At 42.4% G+C, this 18351-nt stretch overlaps 1 protein-coding gene across 2 annotated transcripts in view; it reads right to left on the reverse strand.

Moving 5' to 3' along the window:
- Positions 1 to 1116: 1116 nt before the first annotated feature.
- LOC140679209 (uncharacterized) overlaps positions 1117 to 18351 on the reverse strand; it is an 85620-nt gene continuing 68385 nt past the window's right edge. Inside the window, exons 4-7 of one of the 2 annotated variants that reach the window (XM_072914189.1) lie at positions 16843 to 16969; positions 12266 to 12408; positions 3783 to 4007; positions 1117 to 2407 (exon numbers count right to left, since the gene is read on the reverse strand). In XM_072914189.1, coding sequence (XP_072770290.1) covers positions 1733 to 2407; positions 3783 to 4007; positions 12266 to 12408; positions 16843 to 16969 — 1170 coding nt within the window. In that variant the 3' untranslated portion in view covers positions 1117 to 1732. Of the gene's footprint in view, positions 2408 to 3782; positions 4011 to 12265; positions 12409 to 16842; positions 16970 to 18351 lie in introns of both variants that reach the window. The other variant, XM_072914188.1, reaches the window with a different exon arrangement.

Here is an 18351-nt window from a genome sequence, read left to right on the forward strand (position 1 = left end):
AGGGCATAGACCTGTTACAGTGTTCCATGACCAGGACACAAATCACATTGCACCTCCTTTCCCATGGAGGCTCAGGAGTATGATCTCCTGTAGTTGGAACCCACCCTTTTGGAAAAGCAGGACTGCTGCCCCAGTCTGCCAATCCAGAGGTGCTGTATCTAATTCCCACGCAATATTAGAGAGACAGTCCCACAACATCTAGGGCTGAAGGTCTTCATGGTGAATCTCTCACACCTCCAGGGCCTACCTCATCAGCCACAGTGGTGGACATGTCTGTATTCACGTCCTTTAGACTTTTCCTCTTAAGAAAGATGTCCGCAAAGAAGAGCCTCAAGGTATTCCTTCCACCGCCCAACTTCCTCCCGGTAAAGGGCCTAAACTTGTGACTACATTTTAGATCAGCTTCTTCAGTAACAAAAGCATGAAGTTCAGCCCATTCCGACTCGACATGCAAGTGGAGTTCTGACGGAGGTCTGAGTTGAAGACTCTGCCAAAAGTTTCCAGCATACCTTCACTACATGTTTTGTTGCATCCTTTCCTGCCGAGCTACCTCAACTGGCTCCTCTCAATGCGAAGGAGCAGCCTTGCCACTCTTGAGCTACTCCCGGATGACTGAGACAAAGAAGTACATTTATTTCGGCTGTTTGATCTTGCTCTTCCGGCCACTACCCAAAGCTTTTAACAGTAAGTCAGGTGAGGAACATAGGTGGAACAGCATACGGTAAAGCTTTACCTTGTGGCTCAGCCTTTGTTACATTACTGCACCAACTCATCTGTTGATCTTGTGCTGTCGCAGTCCCTCGCTCGTGAACAAAAATCCCCAAATTTGAACTACTTCACCTGGGTCAAGACATCTCTCCCAACCCGAAGGGGGCAATCCACTGAAGTGCCTTCAGGAGGGCAACACGGCAGTGCGGCTGGATCAAAAGAGCTGAACAAAAAAGTTGCTTTATTACAAGCGAGCGTCATTAAACACGTTTGCAGTACCCAGAGGAGCCCTAGGTTAAAAATGAAGGACTCCTATGGGAACACAGCTCATCAGTGAAACTAAATGGAGCTGATGATTTCATCATATTAGAAACATGAAGTACTACACATGAGAATGACAGCCTTTATTCAAACTTTACATTATTCCATGTCAACTCATTTAATAAATACTATTGTGATTGCTATTTCTTTTTCTTTAAACTAGATTTCACTAGAAATGTACATTAGTATATGCTTTACAGTATTTTGATTTCCCTTTCATAATCCAGGAAATGTATATATAGTTCATAAGCGATACATGTATGATTTATACTTTACAGAACAAATCTGGGTAACAAGTCTTGGAAGTCCTGTAAAAAACAAACAAAAGGTCAGAAGACGACACGTGATGGAAAAAGGTATTGACACATGTTACAATATTCACATTGAACGAATAACTGAAAAGTAGTGCAGTGTTTGGAGTACAATTTACCAAAATATATGAAATTGATCAATAAACCCAGTTTAAAAAAAGTGCTCCTAAAAGTTGGGATTTTAGTGTACAATCCAAAATACTGTTCTTTGTTGTAAGCATTTTTAAAACATGACACCACAGCAGTATGGACCTCGGCATATATCAAGCAGCATCCAGAACGCGTATTCCAGAAAGTAATCAACTTGCGAGTAAATTCTGTCAAAGGTTTTGAGATCAAACAAAGGGGCTTTCATGAAAAGGCCCACCACAGTCTTGTTGGGACCTTCTTGGTCACATGTGGTTGATGCACAACACTGCGGACTGACTGAGAGGCAGCTGGCAGCCACTGATGGTGTTTGACTCGGTCATGGTGGTATTGGAAGGGAGTGGACAAACCCCACCTGACATCGGACTCCCGCATGCCCTCCACTCCGGTCTAGCCCTCTGGTTCTGAGGGCTGAGGCTGGAATTAGCGCTAGTGGGTCTTTTTCCCTCGAATGTCTCTCGCACTAGTCCGTTCAGGATGGTGGCGTTAGGGGTTTGAGTTAGGTGTTCAGCTAAGACCAAAGGCTGCCGGTCCTCTTCCTCGGAAATGGCAAACACAGGCAGGTGTTCGCCCTCTCCTGGGAAGTCGTGCCTCTTGGCAGCCTGGCCGCCCTCCACGGGGCACTGGATGGAGGAAGCAGACGAGATGGGCTCCGGTTGGGAACTCTGGCCATGACTGAGCCCAGAGGACTTTGATGCGTCCGCCGTCCCAGAGAACAGACCGAAGCAAGGCCCTGTGAAGCGGGAGCGGCGCAGGTTGCTGGCTGAGTTGAGACGCCGCTGCCTTTGGGCAGCCTGAGCCAGTGGATAGGAAGCGTTGCTGATAGGAGAGTCGGACATGGTGCTGCGGTCCATTTTGGCCGCCAGGTGAACATCGGAGAAAGACTTCCTGTTGTTGTCCGCCACCAAACAGGGAGGAGCCTGGAATGATAAGGAGACTTGTTTTTCTTGAACAATTGGCCATTTTACATCACATTTTAGTAAAAGTATTCATATCATGCCGACAAAGACACTGAAAAGGTTTGTTATTGTTTGTGCAATGGCGCCATCTTTTGGACGAGTTCGCTCGGGTTGACAATGTACTTCCCATTTTGTGCCGGAAGTATTTTCTTTCACAGCGTTTCTGCTCGAAAGGATTCTTCATTCATTACTCTTAAGCAACGTTTAAGAGCCACTTCGTCCAGCTCCTCCTGGGGGATCCCGAGGCGTTCCCTGGCCAGCCGGGAGACATAGTCTTCCCAACGTGTCCTGGGTCTTCCCCGTGGCCTCCTGCCGGACGTGCCCTTAACACCTCTCTAGGGAGGCGTTCGGGTGGCATCCTGAGCAGATGCCCGAACCACCTCATCTGGCTCCTCTCCATGTGGAGGAGCAGCGGCTTTACTCTGAGCTCCTCCCGGATGCCAGAGCTTCTCACCCTATCTCTAAGGGAGAGACCCGCCACCCGGCGCAGGAAACTCATTTCGGCCGCTTGTACCCGTGATCTTGTCCTTTCGGTCATAACCCAAAGCTCATGACCATAGGTGAGGTTGGGAACGTAGATCGACCGGTAAATTGAGAGCTTTGCCTCAGCTCCTTCTTCCCCACAACGGATCGATACAGAGTCCGCATTACTGAAGACGCCGCACCGATCCGCCTGTCGATCTCACGATCCATTCTTCCCTCACTCGTGAACAAGACTCAGAGGTACTTGAACTTCTCCACTTGGGGAAAGATCTCCTCCCCAACCTGGAGATGGCACTCCACCCTTTCCCGGGCGAGAACCATGGACTCGGACTTGGAGGTGCTGATTCCCATCCCAGTCGATTCACACTCGGCTGCGAACCGATCCAGTGAGAGCTGAAGATCTTGGCCAGATGAAGCCATCAGGACCACATCATCTGCAAAAAGCAGAGACCTAATCCTGCAGCCACCAAACCGGATCCCCTCAACGCCTTGACTGCGCCTAGAAATTCTGTCCATAAAAGTTATGAACAGAATCGGTGACAAAGGGCAGCCTTGGCGGAGTCCAACCCTCACTGGAAACGGGTCCGACTTACTGCCGGCAATGCGGACCAAGCTCTGACACTGATCATACAGGGAGCGGACCGCCACAATCAGACAGTCCGATACCCCATACTCTCTGAGCACTCCCCACAGGACTTCCCGGGGGACACGGTCGAATGCCTTCTCAAATTTGGTCGGGGCGGGTTTAAATACCTGTATAGCCCGAAAAATATGGTAGTCAAGTGTGTAATTTTGAGAAGTGGGGAAAAAGGTGGAGCAAAAAATGATTATGGTTATTATTATTATTACTGACGCTGTCCACCAGCTTGGTGAAAGGGCTGGTAGAGTTCCAGCTGCACCACTTCTTATGGAGCTGCGGCAGCGGGGGGAGGAAGTCCTGGAAGGTGCGCACGCTCCACGCTCTTGGTCTGGAAAGGCTGGCGCCGGAGGGACCGGGAGGTAAATTGGAGGAGTGCGGTGGGGTCCAATCGCCCACGGAACTGAGACCGGTGTCACTGTGCCTCAAGAACCTCTCCCTCTGCTAGGACACAACATGCCACAGGTAAGCGTTAAAATGCACACTGGGTAAACTATGCTAAGCCACGCTAATGCTACGTCTGTTATTAATAATCAATGAAAATAGGACTTTAGATAATACTCAAAAGTTTTGAGCCAATAAATGACTAGCATGCAAGTATGACATTCGGACAATTAAATTCCATTTGTGTCAAAATGGTGGGGTCTTTTTAAAAAGTGGATTTCAATTATGCAAGCAAGTAATAATCAGATATCGCAGAGCTCAGAATTAAGCGTCCAGCAGTGGTTTGTCATCCATAAAGTACTGTTCAAAGTGGGATATTTATATCAAATGCAGCATATTAATATACAAAACGCAAAACCAGTGAAGTTGGCACGTTGTGTAATTCGTAAATAAAAACAGAATACAATGATTTGCGAATCCTTTTCAACTTATATTCAATTGAATAGACAAGATATTTCATGTTCACACTTTCAAATAATCATTAATTTAGAATTTAATGGCAGCAACACATTGCAAAAAAGTTGGCACAGGGGCATTTTTACCACTGTGTTACATGGCCTTTCCTTTTAACAACACTCAGTAAACGTTTGGGAACTGTTCTAACAGGTGGCTTGGCATTGTCTTGCTGAAATAAGCAGGGGCGTCCATGATAACGTTGCTTGGATGGCAACATATGTTGCTCCAAAAGCTGTATGTACTAGAGATGCGCGGTTTGCGGGCACAACCGCGGAGTCCGCGGATTATCCGCGAATCGGGCGGATGAAATTTTAAAAAATTAGATTTTATCAGCGGGTCGGGTCGGGTCGGGTCAGGCGATTGAAATTTAAAAAAAATTAGATTTTAAATAGATTCAGGCGGGTGGCAGTTAAACCAATTCGGAAATATATATACATAGTTAAATGTTGTTACCCACATACGAAAAACGAGCAGGCACCTGCTGCATATGCCACAACAGAAGAAAAAAAAAAAAGAGATGGACACTTTTACGGAGCGGAGAAGGCCCCCGACGCCTCGCCGGGGTCCGGGACCGAGGCCCCTTCCCCCGAGAGGGCCCCACCGGGAGCCGTAGCTGAGGCGATCCGCGAGAAGTGCCCGACGCACGTCCAGGGTCACCACCGCGCCCACCGCACCGACACCCCGCCTCGTCCGCCTTCGCCGCGGCCGGCGTCACGCGCAGCAGGTAAGCAGCTTACCTGCCCGCCACCCCCGTGGCCGGGGGCTCGTAACAGGGGTCGCTCCGCGCGCTCCGCCCGCGCAGCTTACCTGCCCGCCACCCCTGTTGCCGGGGGCGCGTAACAGGGGTCACTCCGCGCGCAGTGCGCTCACGAAAGGGGTGGGGCTCACCCTGGTTGATATAGACAGCAGCTAGGACGGTGGCCATGGAAGTTGGAACCCGCTAAGGAGTGTGTAACAACCCACCTGCCGAATCAACTAGCCCTGAAAATGGATGGCCCATATACCCGGCCGTCGCCGGCAGCGAGACGCGCTTGGAGGTGCGCTCAGCGCGGCTCCCATATGATTGCGCACTGGTGTGCGTCTGGGTCGTGACAGCGTGGCACGCGAATGTCTGTGCTGCATTGGATCAGTCTCCTTTCTTTAACAGGCAAAAGCTTTATAACCTCACTAATGCCTTGCATCGTCTATATTAGATATATAACAACGGGCGGATGGCGGGCGGATGCGGTTCTGATCAAATGTTAGATCAGGTGGATTGCGGATGGTTGACGACTTTCTGATGCGGTTGCGGATGAAATAATTGCCTATCCGCGCATCTCTAGTATGTACCTTTCAGCATTAATGGTGCCTGTCTTGGGCACTAATACACCCCCATACCATCACACATGCTGGCTTTTGAACTTTGCACCTATAACAATCCGGATGGTTGTTTTTCCTCTTTGTTCCGGAGGACACGACGTCCACATTTTCCAAAAACAATTTGAAATGTGGACTCGTCAGACCACAGAACACTTTTCCACTTTGTATCAGTCCATCTTAGATGAGCTCAGGCCCAGCGAAGCCGACGGCGTTTCTGGGTGTTGTTGATAAACGTTTTTTTCGCCTTACATAGGAGAGTTTTAAATTGCACTTAGAGATGTAGCGACCAACTCTAGTTACTGACAGTGGGTTTCTGAAGTGTTCCTGAGCCCATGTGGTGATATCCTTTACACACTGATGTCTCTTGTTGATGCAGTACGGCCTGAGGGATCGAAGGTCACGGGCTTAGCTGCTTACGTGCAGTGATTTCTCCACATTCTCTGATGAAATTACGGAGCGTAGATGGTGAAATCCCTAAATTCCTTGCAATAGCTGGTTGAGAAAGGTTTTTCTTAAACTGTTCAACAATTTGCTCACGCATTTGTTGACAAAGCGGCGACCCTCGCCCCATCCTTGTTTGTGAATGACTGAGCATTTCACGGAATCTACTCTTATACCCAATCATGGCACCCACCTGTTCCCAATTAGCCTGCACACCTGTGGGATGTTCCAAATAAGTGTTTGATGAGCATTCCTCAACTTTATCAGTATTTATTGCCACCTTTCCCAACTTCTTTGTCATCAAATTCTAAAGTTAATGATTATTTGCAAAAAAATAAATAACGTTTATGAGTTTGAACAGCAAATATGTTGTCTTTGTAGCATATTCAACTGAATATGGGTTGAAAATGATTTGCAAATCATTGTATTCCGTTTATATTTACATCTAACACAATTTCCCAACTCATATGGAAACGGGGTTTGTAGTAGCAAACCAAAATGAAAATGGACGTGCTTTTAGTGTTTGTTTCATGACTTGAGCTCGACTTGAGTCCCTTTGCGCCAAGAAGGCTGATTGTGAGCGACAGGCCGGACGTGTGCAGGCGCCGTTATCCTTCCCGATCAGTCAGCTGCTATTATTCCAGGCAGGGTGAAGGTTTTAGGGGCTGCTCACCCCATCAGTGGGCGAACAAGCCGAGAATAATCCTTACCGCAGAGTCACTAACAGCTAGCTTTGTCTAGACAAGAATTAGCCGGGGGGTTTAAATAAAGTGTTCCTGTGGCCACTAAAGCCCCTGGAACACAATGAGTACTTTTTAGCTTCCATACGCAAGGTGACAAATCAGCCCTACACTGCAAAAAGTGAAATCTAAGTAAGATGAAATATGTCAAATAAGGGTGATATTTGCTTATTTTCTGTCTGATAAGATAATTCTTCTCACTAAGCAGATTTTATGTTAGAGTGTTTTACTTGTTTTAAGTGTTCTAAATGATCTCAGTAAGATATTACAGCTTGTTGCTGAGATTTGATGACCTATATTGAGTAAAACATGCTTGAAACTAGAATATCAAGTGTTGCAAAGCTGTGTCATCAACACTCACAAGTATAAAACTACTTTTTTAAAGTCATCATTTCTTATTTCAAGCATGAAAAAAAAAAATCATGACTTTGACACAATTGTGTCTCATAATTAAAACAGATGACAGCCAAATTGACTTTGCTGTTTTATTTTCAATGAAACAATAGAAAATAGGTACTCATATAGTAGTACAGTTGGCACAGTGCAGTAAACTGACAGTTAATATTTAAACATTTAACATTTCTAACAATTTTGAACAGAAATAGTTCATGCACATTCAGATAAATTCTTCAAAATTACAATTAAAAAAATGTTGGCCGGGGGCCGGGCTGTATATATGCGCACTAATTGACTGAAAGAGCACGCACTTGGCGCGATGATGTCATGTTATCCATGGAAAAATGCATTTTTAGACAATATGATTTGCCTGAGCGGCTAGGAGACCCCGAGAGTAACCCCTAATTTTTGTATATTTTTTTGTTGTTTTTGAACACTGACTTTTTGCAGTATATATATATATTTTATTTTTTTATTTTTTTTTTCTTGCGCACTAATGGACTGAAAGAGCTTGCACTTGACGCGATGATGTCATATTATCCATGGAAAAATGCATTTTTAGACAATATGATTTGCCTGAGCGGCTAGGAGACCCCGAGAGTAACCCCAAATTTTTATATTTTTGTTCTTGTTTTTGAACACTTGACTTTTTGCATATATATATATATATATATATATATATATATATGCAAAAAGTCTTAATAAGGTTATCCAAAAAATAGTGCTCGATACCGTAGTAGAGCGCAATATATGTATGTGTGGGGAAAAAAATCACAAGACTACTTCATCTCTACAGGCCTGTTTCATGAGGGGTTCCCTCAATCATCATGATGATTGAGGGAACCCCTCATGAAACAGGCCTGTAGAGATGAAGTAGTCTTGTGATTTTTTTTCACACACATACATATATATATATATATATATATATATATATATATATATATATATATTTATTTTTATTTTTTCCTTGCGCACTATTGGACTGAAAGAGCTTGCACTTGATGCGATGATGTCATGTTATCCATGGAAAAATGCATTTTTAGACAATATGATTTGCCTGAGCGGCTAGGAGACCACGAGAGTAACCCCTAATTTTTGTATATTTTTTTTTTGTTTTTGAACACTGACTTTTTGCAGTATATATATATATATATATATATATATATATATATATATTAAAAAAATATATATATATATATATATATATATATATATATATATATATATATATATTTATTTATTTATTTTTTCTCCTTGCGCACTAATGGACTGAAAGAGCTTGCACTTGGCGCGATGATGTCATGTTATCCATGGAAAAATGCATTTTTAGACAATATGATTTGCCTGAGCGGCTAGGAGACCCCGAGAGTAACCCCAAATTTTTGTATTTTTTTTCTTGTTTTTGAACACTGACTTTTTGCATATATATATATATATATATATATATATATATAATATATATATTTTATTTTTTTTCTTTTTGCGCACTAATGGACTGAAAGAGCTTGCACTTGGCGGGATGATGTCATGTTATCCATGGAAAAATGCATTTTTAGACAATATGATTTGCCTGAGCGGCTAGTAGACCCCGAGAGTAACCCCTAATTTTTGTATATTTATTTTTTGTTTTTGAACACTGACTTTTTGCAGTATATATATATATATATATATATATATATTTTATTAATTTTTTTCTCCTTGCGCACTAATGGACTGAAAGAGCTTGCACTTGGCGCGATGATGTCATGTTATCCATGGAAAAATGCATTTTTAGACAATATGATTTGTCTGAGCGGCTAGGAGACCCCGAGAGTAACCCCTAATTTTTTTATTTTTTGTTTTTGTTTTTGAACACTGACTTTTTGCAGTATATATATATACCGTATATATATATATATATATATATATATATATATATATATATATATATATATATAATTTTTTATTTTTTTCCCTTGCAAGAATGGACTGAAAGAGCTTGCAATTGGCGCGATGATGTCATGTTATCCATGGAAAATTCATTTTTAAACAATATGTTTTGCCTGATCGGCTAGGAGACCCCGAGAGTAACAAGCGGTTGCCTTGTTGCCTTTCCATAAAGAACAATAAATTAGTTTTTAGTATAAGTTTGCTGGTTTCAAGAAATGTAATGCCGAGCGCATATCATTATGTCAAGATAATGGCACTAGCATTTACTTCATTTAAGAATATTTTTCAACATATTGAGCAAAAAAGGTCTCATATTTGTTTTTTCTATCACGAAAAGTGCACTTGTTATTAGTTAGAATATACTTATTTTAAGGTATTTTTGGGTTCATTGAGGTTAGTTAATTTTACTTGTTTTGGAAAGTCTTGACAAGCCAAATTTTCTTGTTCTATTGGCAGATAATTTTGCTTAATTCAAATAAAATACCCCTCATTTTTTTTTTTTTTTTTTCTTGTTTTTGAACACGGACTTTTTGCAGTGTAGTGTGATAAAGGCCGGTGTAAGGAACTAAGAGCTATGAGTGGATATATTCATGCATCAGTGCAACTAAATGTTTAACTGCACGCTTGCTTGGCTTTAAAGGTTTGACACCCGGATCAGGAAGTTCATCTGGAAACGAGTGGACTATTAGCCCGTGCAAACATTTGCAGGGGTGTCTGCGTCCAGGACACACACACACACACACACACACACACACACACACACACACACACAGGCAGACCACACACTGCGTGCCAGAGCATGCATGCATGCAATACACAAACACACACACACACAATTGGAGCTGGGAATCTGGCTCTGTAGATAATACTCCCATTAACCCGGGCTGCGGAAAAGCTTGCCAGTCCTTCAAAAAAAGCTGCCAGAACTGTTATTTCTGCCAACTCTTATTCCACAACTGTTATTCCTGCCAACTCTTATTCCAGAACTGTTATTCCTGCCAACTCTAATAGCAGGGGGGGGGCAACATGCTTCTTCCTCAACACTCCCGTCATCAATTTATCATTTTGTTTTCCCATTACGGACCATAAAGTTGTTATAGGTGTAGGCAGGTGTACAGTATGTACGGTATGGCACAGTGTTTACCACGCATTGGTCAGGGGACGCCACAGATACATTTGGACTGCCACACATGGATCACACTACCTGCAACTTAGCTTCTTCACACAGCTCGTAGGCGTAAGCGATGATGTTACGGACCTTCAGGCGGCACTGCATCAAAAAGTGACATCGGTGTGTAAAGGATATCACCACACCGCAAGAAATGTGCGTTGATTGATTGATGTTAGATCCACTATGGACTGGACTCTCACTATTATGTTAGATCCACTATGGACTGGACTCTCATTATTATGTTAGATCCACTATGGACTGGACTCTCATTATTATGTTAGATCCACTATGGACTGGACTCTCACGCTATTATGTTAGATCCACTATGGACTGGACTCTCACTATTATGTTAGATCCACTATGGACTGGACTCTCACTATTATCTTAGATCCACTATGGACTGGACTATCTCACTATTATGTTAGATCCACTATGGACTGGACTCTCACTATTATGTTGGACCCACTATGGACTGGACTCTCACTATTATGTTAGATCCACTATGGACTGGACTCTCACTATTATGTTAGATCCACTATGGACTGGACTCTCACACTATTATGTTAGATCCACTATGGACTGGACTCTCACTATTATGTTAGATCCACTATGGACTGGACTCTCACACTATTATCTTAGATCCACTATGGACTGGACTCTCACACTATTAACTAGATCCACTATGGACTGGACTCTCACAATACTATGTTAGATCCACTATGGACTGGACTATCACACTATTATGTTAGATCCACTATGGACCGGACTCTCCCAATATTATGCTAGATCCACTATGGACTGGACTCTCACTATTATGTTAGATCCACTATGGACTGGACTCTCACACTATTATCTTAGATCCACTATGGACTGGACTCTCACACTATTAACTAGATCCACTATGGACTGGACTCTCACACTATTATGTTAGATCCACTATGGACTGGACTCTCACACTATTATGTTAGATCCACTATGGACTGGACTCTCACTATTATGTTAGATCCACTATGGACTGGACTCTCACTATTATGTTAGATCCACTATGGACTGGACTCTCACTATTATGTTGGATCCACTATGGACAGGACTCTCACTATTATGTTAGATCCACTATGGACTGGACTCTCACACTATCTCTCTCTCTCTCTCTCTCTCTCTCTCTCTCTCTCTCTCTCTCTCTCTCTCTCTCTCTCTCTCTCTCTCTCTCTCTCTCTCTCTCTCTCTCTCTCTCTCTCTCTCTCTCTCTCTCTCTCTCTCTCTCTCTCTCTCTCTCTCTCTCTCTCTCTCTCTCTCTCTGATATTAATTTGTCATTAGACAACAGAAGTAAGAGAATTTGTGACACTTAAGAACAAATAGGCCACCCTAAGAGTGCTCTGGAGGACTCATAGATTTTGTTCTTACCTACGAACAAATCCCAGCTAAGAAAACATTGGTGAGTACAAAAATCTCCTTAAAAACTTCGTAAGTGGGCCTAAGAACAAAACTTGTTCTTAAGAACGGTCGCTGAATGGGGTCTGTAGTCTTTTGTTAAATTTGTGAAGCGCCTGTGAAAATATTTCTTGTTTCAAAATCTGCGGCTTATGGACGCGTGTGGCTTATATACCTTCAAAATAGAATGTCCAAAAATAAAGTGGGTGCAGTTTATATTTAGGTGCGCACTATAGTCAGTGGACAATGACTTCTTCTAGGGTTAAGAGGACAGGGTTGATGTACACAGAATACGACAAACAATACATTATGAAATTTGAATAGTTCTTACTGTGTGTGGGGAGAAAGAAGGCCTGGTCAGGCTGGGGCTCGGCGATACAATAAAGACTTCATCGGGACCAAGCTCAAACTCCGGCAAGCCGCTGGAGGAAAGGTCCACTTCTACATTTTGGGAAGCGCCAACAGCAGCTCTGACTGAGGAAAATGTTCAGACATATCATCACAAGCCAATGCAGAACAGTTTTCAACCAACGAGGAGAAGACTTTTCATTAAGGACACAGATTACACCGGAGGGCAACTTGAATTTCTTAACCGTTTTTATTAGCTCTGCATTTTTCCCCTAACACCGTGACTGGAGCCCCCCTTGCTCGCTTTGTGGGTTAACAAATCTCCCAGCCTGAGTCCTTTTATACTGAGAAAGCAAGAGAAGCCTTGAGATCTTTCCTGGAACAGACCCACCAGGGCTCCAAAGACAGCTTTTTTAATACAACACAACTGTAACCCTCCAATACAGTTCTTGTGAACCCGGAACCACACCTACACTTTTCTATGTTAAGCAAGAGGCTACGATTAGTTTCTCAACAGAACCTGGACACTGATTGAATTGAACACATTTCTTGGTCTGAAGAGTAACATTTTTGTCACAAGCAGAAGGTCGGAGCTGAATGTGTACCGTATTTTCCGGACCATAGGGCGCACTGCCGATGAGCGGGTCTAATCAGGTCTAGTTTCATATATAAGACGCACCGGATTATAAGGCGCATTAAAGGAATCATATTATTATATTTTTTTTCTACAAACCCCGTTTCCATATGAGTTGGGAAATTGTAATAGATGTAAATATAAACGGAATACAATGATTTGCAAATCATTTTCAACCCATATTCAGTTGAATATGCTACAAAGACAACATATTTGATGTTCAAACTCATAAACTTTTTTTTTTTTGCAAATAATCATTAACTTTAGAATTTGATGCCAGCAACACGTGACAAAGAAGTTGGGAAAGGTGGCAATAAATACTGATAAAGTTGAGGAATGCTCATCAAACACTTATTTGGAACATCCCACAGGTGAACAGGCAAATTGGGAACAGGTGGGTGCCATGAAATGCTCAGTCATTCACAAACAAGGATGGGGCGAGGGTCGCCACTTTGTCAACAAATGCGTGAGCAAATTGTTGAACAGTTTAAGAAAAACCTTTCTCAACCAGCTATTGCAAGGAATTTAGGGATTTCACCATCTACGGTCCGTAATTTCATCAAAGGGTTCAGAGAATCTGGAGAAATCACTGCACGTAAGCAGCTAAGCCCGTGACCTTCGATCCCTCAGGCTGTACTGCATCAACAAGCGACATCAGTGTGTAAAGGATATCACCACATGGGCTCAGGAACACTTCAGAAACCCACTGTCAGTAACTACAGTTGGTCGCTACATCTGTAAGTGCAAGTTAAAACTCTCCTATGCGAGGCGAAAACCGTTTATCAACAACACCCAGAAACGCCGTCGGCTTCGCTGGGCCTGAGCTCATCTAAGATGGACTGATACAAAGTGGAAAAGTGTTCTGTGGTCTGACGAGTCCACATTTCAAATTGTTTTTGGAAACTGTGGACGTCGTGTCCTCCGGACCAAAGAGGAAAAGAACCATCCGGATTGTTATAGGCGCAAAGTGGAAAAGCCAGCATGTGTGATGGTTTGGGGGTGTATTAGTGCCCAAGACATGGGTAACTTACACATCTGTGAAGGTGCCATTAATGCTGAAAGGTACATACAGGTTTTGGAACAACATATGTTGCCATCCAAGCAATGTTACCATGGACGCCCCTGCTTATTTCAGCAAGACAATGTCAAGCCACGTGTTACATCAACGTGGCTTCATAGTAAAAGAGTGCGGGTACTAGACTGGCCTGCCTGTAGTCCAGACCTGTTTCCCATTGAAAATGTGTGGCGCATTATGAAGCCTAAAATAGCACAACGGAGACCCCCGGACTGTTGAACAACTTAAGCTGTACATCAAGCAAGAATGGGAAAGAATTCCACCTGAGAAGCTTCAAAAATGTGTCTCCTCAGTTCCCAAACGTTTACTGAGTGTTGTTAAAAGGAAAGTTCATGTAACACAGTGGTGAACATGCCCTTTCCCAACTACTTTGGCACGTGTTGCAGCCATGAAATTCTAAGTTAATTATTATTTGCCAAAAAAAATTTAAGTTTATGAGTTTGAACATCAAATATGTTGTCTTTGTAGCATATTCAATTGAATATGGGTTGAAAATGATTTGCAAATCATTGTATTCCGTTTATATTTACATCTAACACAATTTCCCAACTCATATGGAAACGGGGTTTGTAAATGTAAAAGACTTCCTTGTGGTCTACATAACATGTAATGGTGGTTCTTTGCTCAAAAAGTTGCATAGATTAGGTTTTACAGTACTTCTCCCCGTCATCTTTGTTGTAGCGGTGTAGCGTGCAAGGACGGGAGTGGACGAAGTGTCAAAAGATGGCCTAACTGTTTTAATGACGTTCAGACTTTACTTCATTAAATAACGGAGCAGCATCTCCTCATCCGTGGCTCACTAGTGCAACAACAACACTGGAAATGTGTCCCGTGAAAAACCGTCCCACCGGAACTCTCCAATAACTAAAGTTCCTTGGGTGAATAATGTAAACTCACTACACCGGTATGTTTTAGTGCTTTCATGGCGAGTTTACTGACAGATATAAGTAAGAACTTTACACTACTTTATATTAGAAATGGCAACAGCGGAGGATGAATGTTACATAACAAGAAGATAGAGAAAAAGAAGAAGCTTATCGACTACGGTGTCGACACGGACTACAAAGGCGGACGCGCGCAATTTTTCAGGACTTATGCAGATCCCAAATACAGATCAGCAGGTACCAGAAGGTAAGAAAAGTCTCTTTTGCATTATATTGCGGAAAAAAAACTCCAGATAATATGTCTTGCCTTATACACACATCATAATAATACTCCTATGTTTAATGCGCTGACAATCCGTCAAGCGGTGTGGCTTCATAGCTTACCAAAGTCGTACTGAAACATTTTGATAGATTTTTGAGCGCCGTGTGTAATGTTCTATATTTTCAATGGAACATATAAAATGTTGGTGTTGTTTACTTGAGTCATATTGCAGTCTACACGTATTTCTTATGTGTGACTGCCATCTACTTGTCACATTTATCATTTCACCATGTACCAAATAAAATAGTCCGAAAAATATGGTTATGTTAGATCCACTATGGACTGGACTCTCACACTATTATGTTAGATCCACTATGGACTGGACTCTCTCACTATTATGTTGGATCCACTATGGACTGGACTCTCTCACTATTATGTTAGATCCACTATGGACTGGACTCTCTCACTATTATGTTAGATCCACTATGGACTGGACTCTCACACTATTATGTTAGATCCACTATGGACTGGACTCTCTCACTATTATGTTGGATCCACTATGGACTGGACTCTCTCACTATTATGTTAGATCCACTATGGACTGGACTCTCTCACTATTATGTTAGATCCACTATGGACTGGACTCTCACACTATTATGTTAGATCCACTATGGACTGGACTCTCACACTATTATGTTAGATCCACTATGGACTGGACTCTCACTATTATGTTAGATCCACTATGGACTGGACTCTCACTATTATTTTAGATCCACTATGGACTGGACTCTCACACTATTAACTAGATCCACTATGGACTGGACTCTCACACTATTAACTAGATCCGCTATGGACTGGACTCTCACACTATTATGTTAGATCCACTACGGACTGGACTCTCACTATTATGTTCGATCCACTATGGACTGGACTCTCACTATTATGTTAGATCCACTATGGACTGGACTCTCACTATTATGTTAGATCCACTATGGACTGGACTCTCACTATTATGTTAGATCAACTATGGACTGGACTCTCACACTATTATGTTAGATCCACTATGGACTGGACTCTCACACTATTATGTTAGATCCACTATGGACTGGACTCTCACTATTATGTTAGATCCACTATGGACTGGACTCTCACACTATTATGTTAGATCCACTATGGACTGGACTCTCACACTATTAACTAGATCCACTATGGACTGGACTCTCACACTATTATGTTAGATCCACTATGGACTGGACTCTCACTCTTATGTTAGATCCACTATGGACTGGACTCTCACACTATTATGTTAGATCCACTATGGACTGGACTCTCACTATTATGTTAGCTCCACTAAGGACTGGACTCTCACTATTATGTTAGATCCACTATGGACTGGACTCTCACTATTATGTTAGATCCACTAAGGACTGGACTCTCACTATTATGTTAGATCCATTATGGACTGGACTCTCATAATATTATGTTAGATCCACTATGGACTGGACTCTCACTATTATGTTAGATCCACTATGGACTGGACTCTCACTATTATGTTAGATCCACTATGGACTGGACTCTCACAAATAAAATAGTCTGAAAAATACGTTAAAAGAAACTAAACACATTGACTATCCTGCCTTGTATCAACTGTCGCCAAACAGAATGAGTGGAAGTGAGTTTATATTCCAGATTCAGAAGTTCTCACCTGTGTGTGGTGGACTGTACTTGTTGTGGTCCTGCTCCCTGGTCACCCCCTGGATGGTGGTGTGGTTCTCAGCTATTGGTTGCAGCTCACTTACCTCCTCCCCCGTGTTCTGGATCCTCTCTGGCACCTACAACACAGCACAGCATAGCAGCGGTCAGGGAGTCCCAACCCAAAAACCTGAGAGCAGCAGTCCTCCCCTTTTTCTCAAGCTCAAGCCCCCCTAAAATATTCTTAAGCCCCCCTAAATAATTTAGTGTTTTTTTGTTGTTGTTTTTTACAAATAAATGCCGACATATTCATTATAAAGTGGCCCAAATATGAGTTTAAATAAATAATCATATAACCTGTTATTATTCACTCAGTTTCCCCCCACTTCGTAGCGTAAGGTAGAGAGCCCCTTTCGTGTGTCGGTATCCAATCCATTCCACTTGTTCATCTAGAAAATGCCCACATCACTCAAATTCCAGCCCGCATTTTCTCTGCGACCTTGCTTGCGGTCCTGCAGGTGTACGAAGCACATTATCTTCCTTTACAATGAGTGAAGCTGCACAAAACCTTGTGTGTGCAATTGTAAATCATTTATTTTTTTAAGTTTTGTGTTTCTTGTAGAATCTATATAAAGTAATATACATAAGCCTATTGTTAAAATAAGGAAAAAAACATCATTAAATATATTTGTTTTATTGTATTGTTACATTAATAGCTGTTTTATTACTATAGGATGGCTTGTTAAACATTTAATAGGATTTTCAGAGGGAGGAAAAACCAAGACATTTAATATAAAATGTAAAATGAATAAATACATAAAAAGAAAAAAAATGGTTAAAAGCCATCGTCCCGGGGAGCATTTCATTTCGTCCCGTGCATTTAAAAAAAATAATAATAATAACATTGAATAATTTCTAAGTCTTTGTTAGCCGTTTGTGAAGTTTTGTGCTCGTGCGTAACATTCGCTCGCATCCTGTGCATCTCCTGGGGGCAAAGCCCCCCCCCTGTCCTTAAAAGCTAGTGAAGCCCCTGCTTTAACTTAACTTTAACTTTACACATACAAACTGTAGCACACAAAAAAAGCACTTTTAATAAAAAAAAAACGTTATTATGGTCTTACCTTTACTTATAAGTGCGGGAAACAGTGGTGTTCGTGTTGGAGGAGTTGTGAATGAATGAAATATGAAACCCGTGCTGCAGTCTGCAGGCGTACCTAATGTTGTGTCCCTGCAGTCGTTCACGGCTCCTCCGGCGCGAGCAATGTTGTTTTTGCACTTTTTGGCTTCTTGTTAAGTGACTTTTTTTGGGGTGGATTCGGTCTTGCACGTGGAGGGTTTGGGTGTGGGCTTTGGTTGATATAACACTCCCGTCAGGGGGTGCATTCTATGGCGGGAGTGCATTCTCTACCACCATGAGGCGGTATTACTGCGAGCCTCGCACAGTGCGTCTTCGCAGCAGTTTTATGATCGCTCAGCACAAGAAATACGTTACACACATACAGTTGTTGACAAAATACACTGT

This window comes from Nerophis lumbriciformis, linkage group LG12, assembly GCF_033978685.3.
Source record: "Nerophis lumbriciformis linkage group LG12, RoL_Nlum_v2.1, whole genome shotgun sequence".
In the NCBI taxonomy this organism is placed as follows: domain Eukaryota; kingdom Metazoa; phylum Chordata; class Actinopteri; order Syngnathiformes; family Syngnathidae; genus Nerophis; species Nerophis lumbriciformis.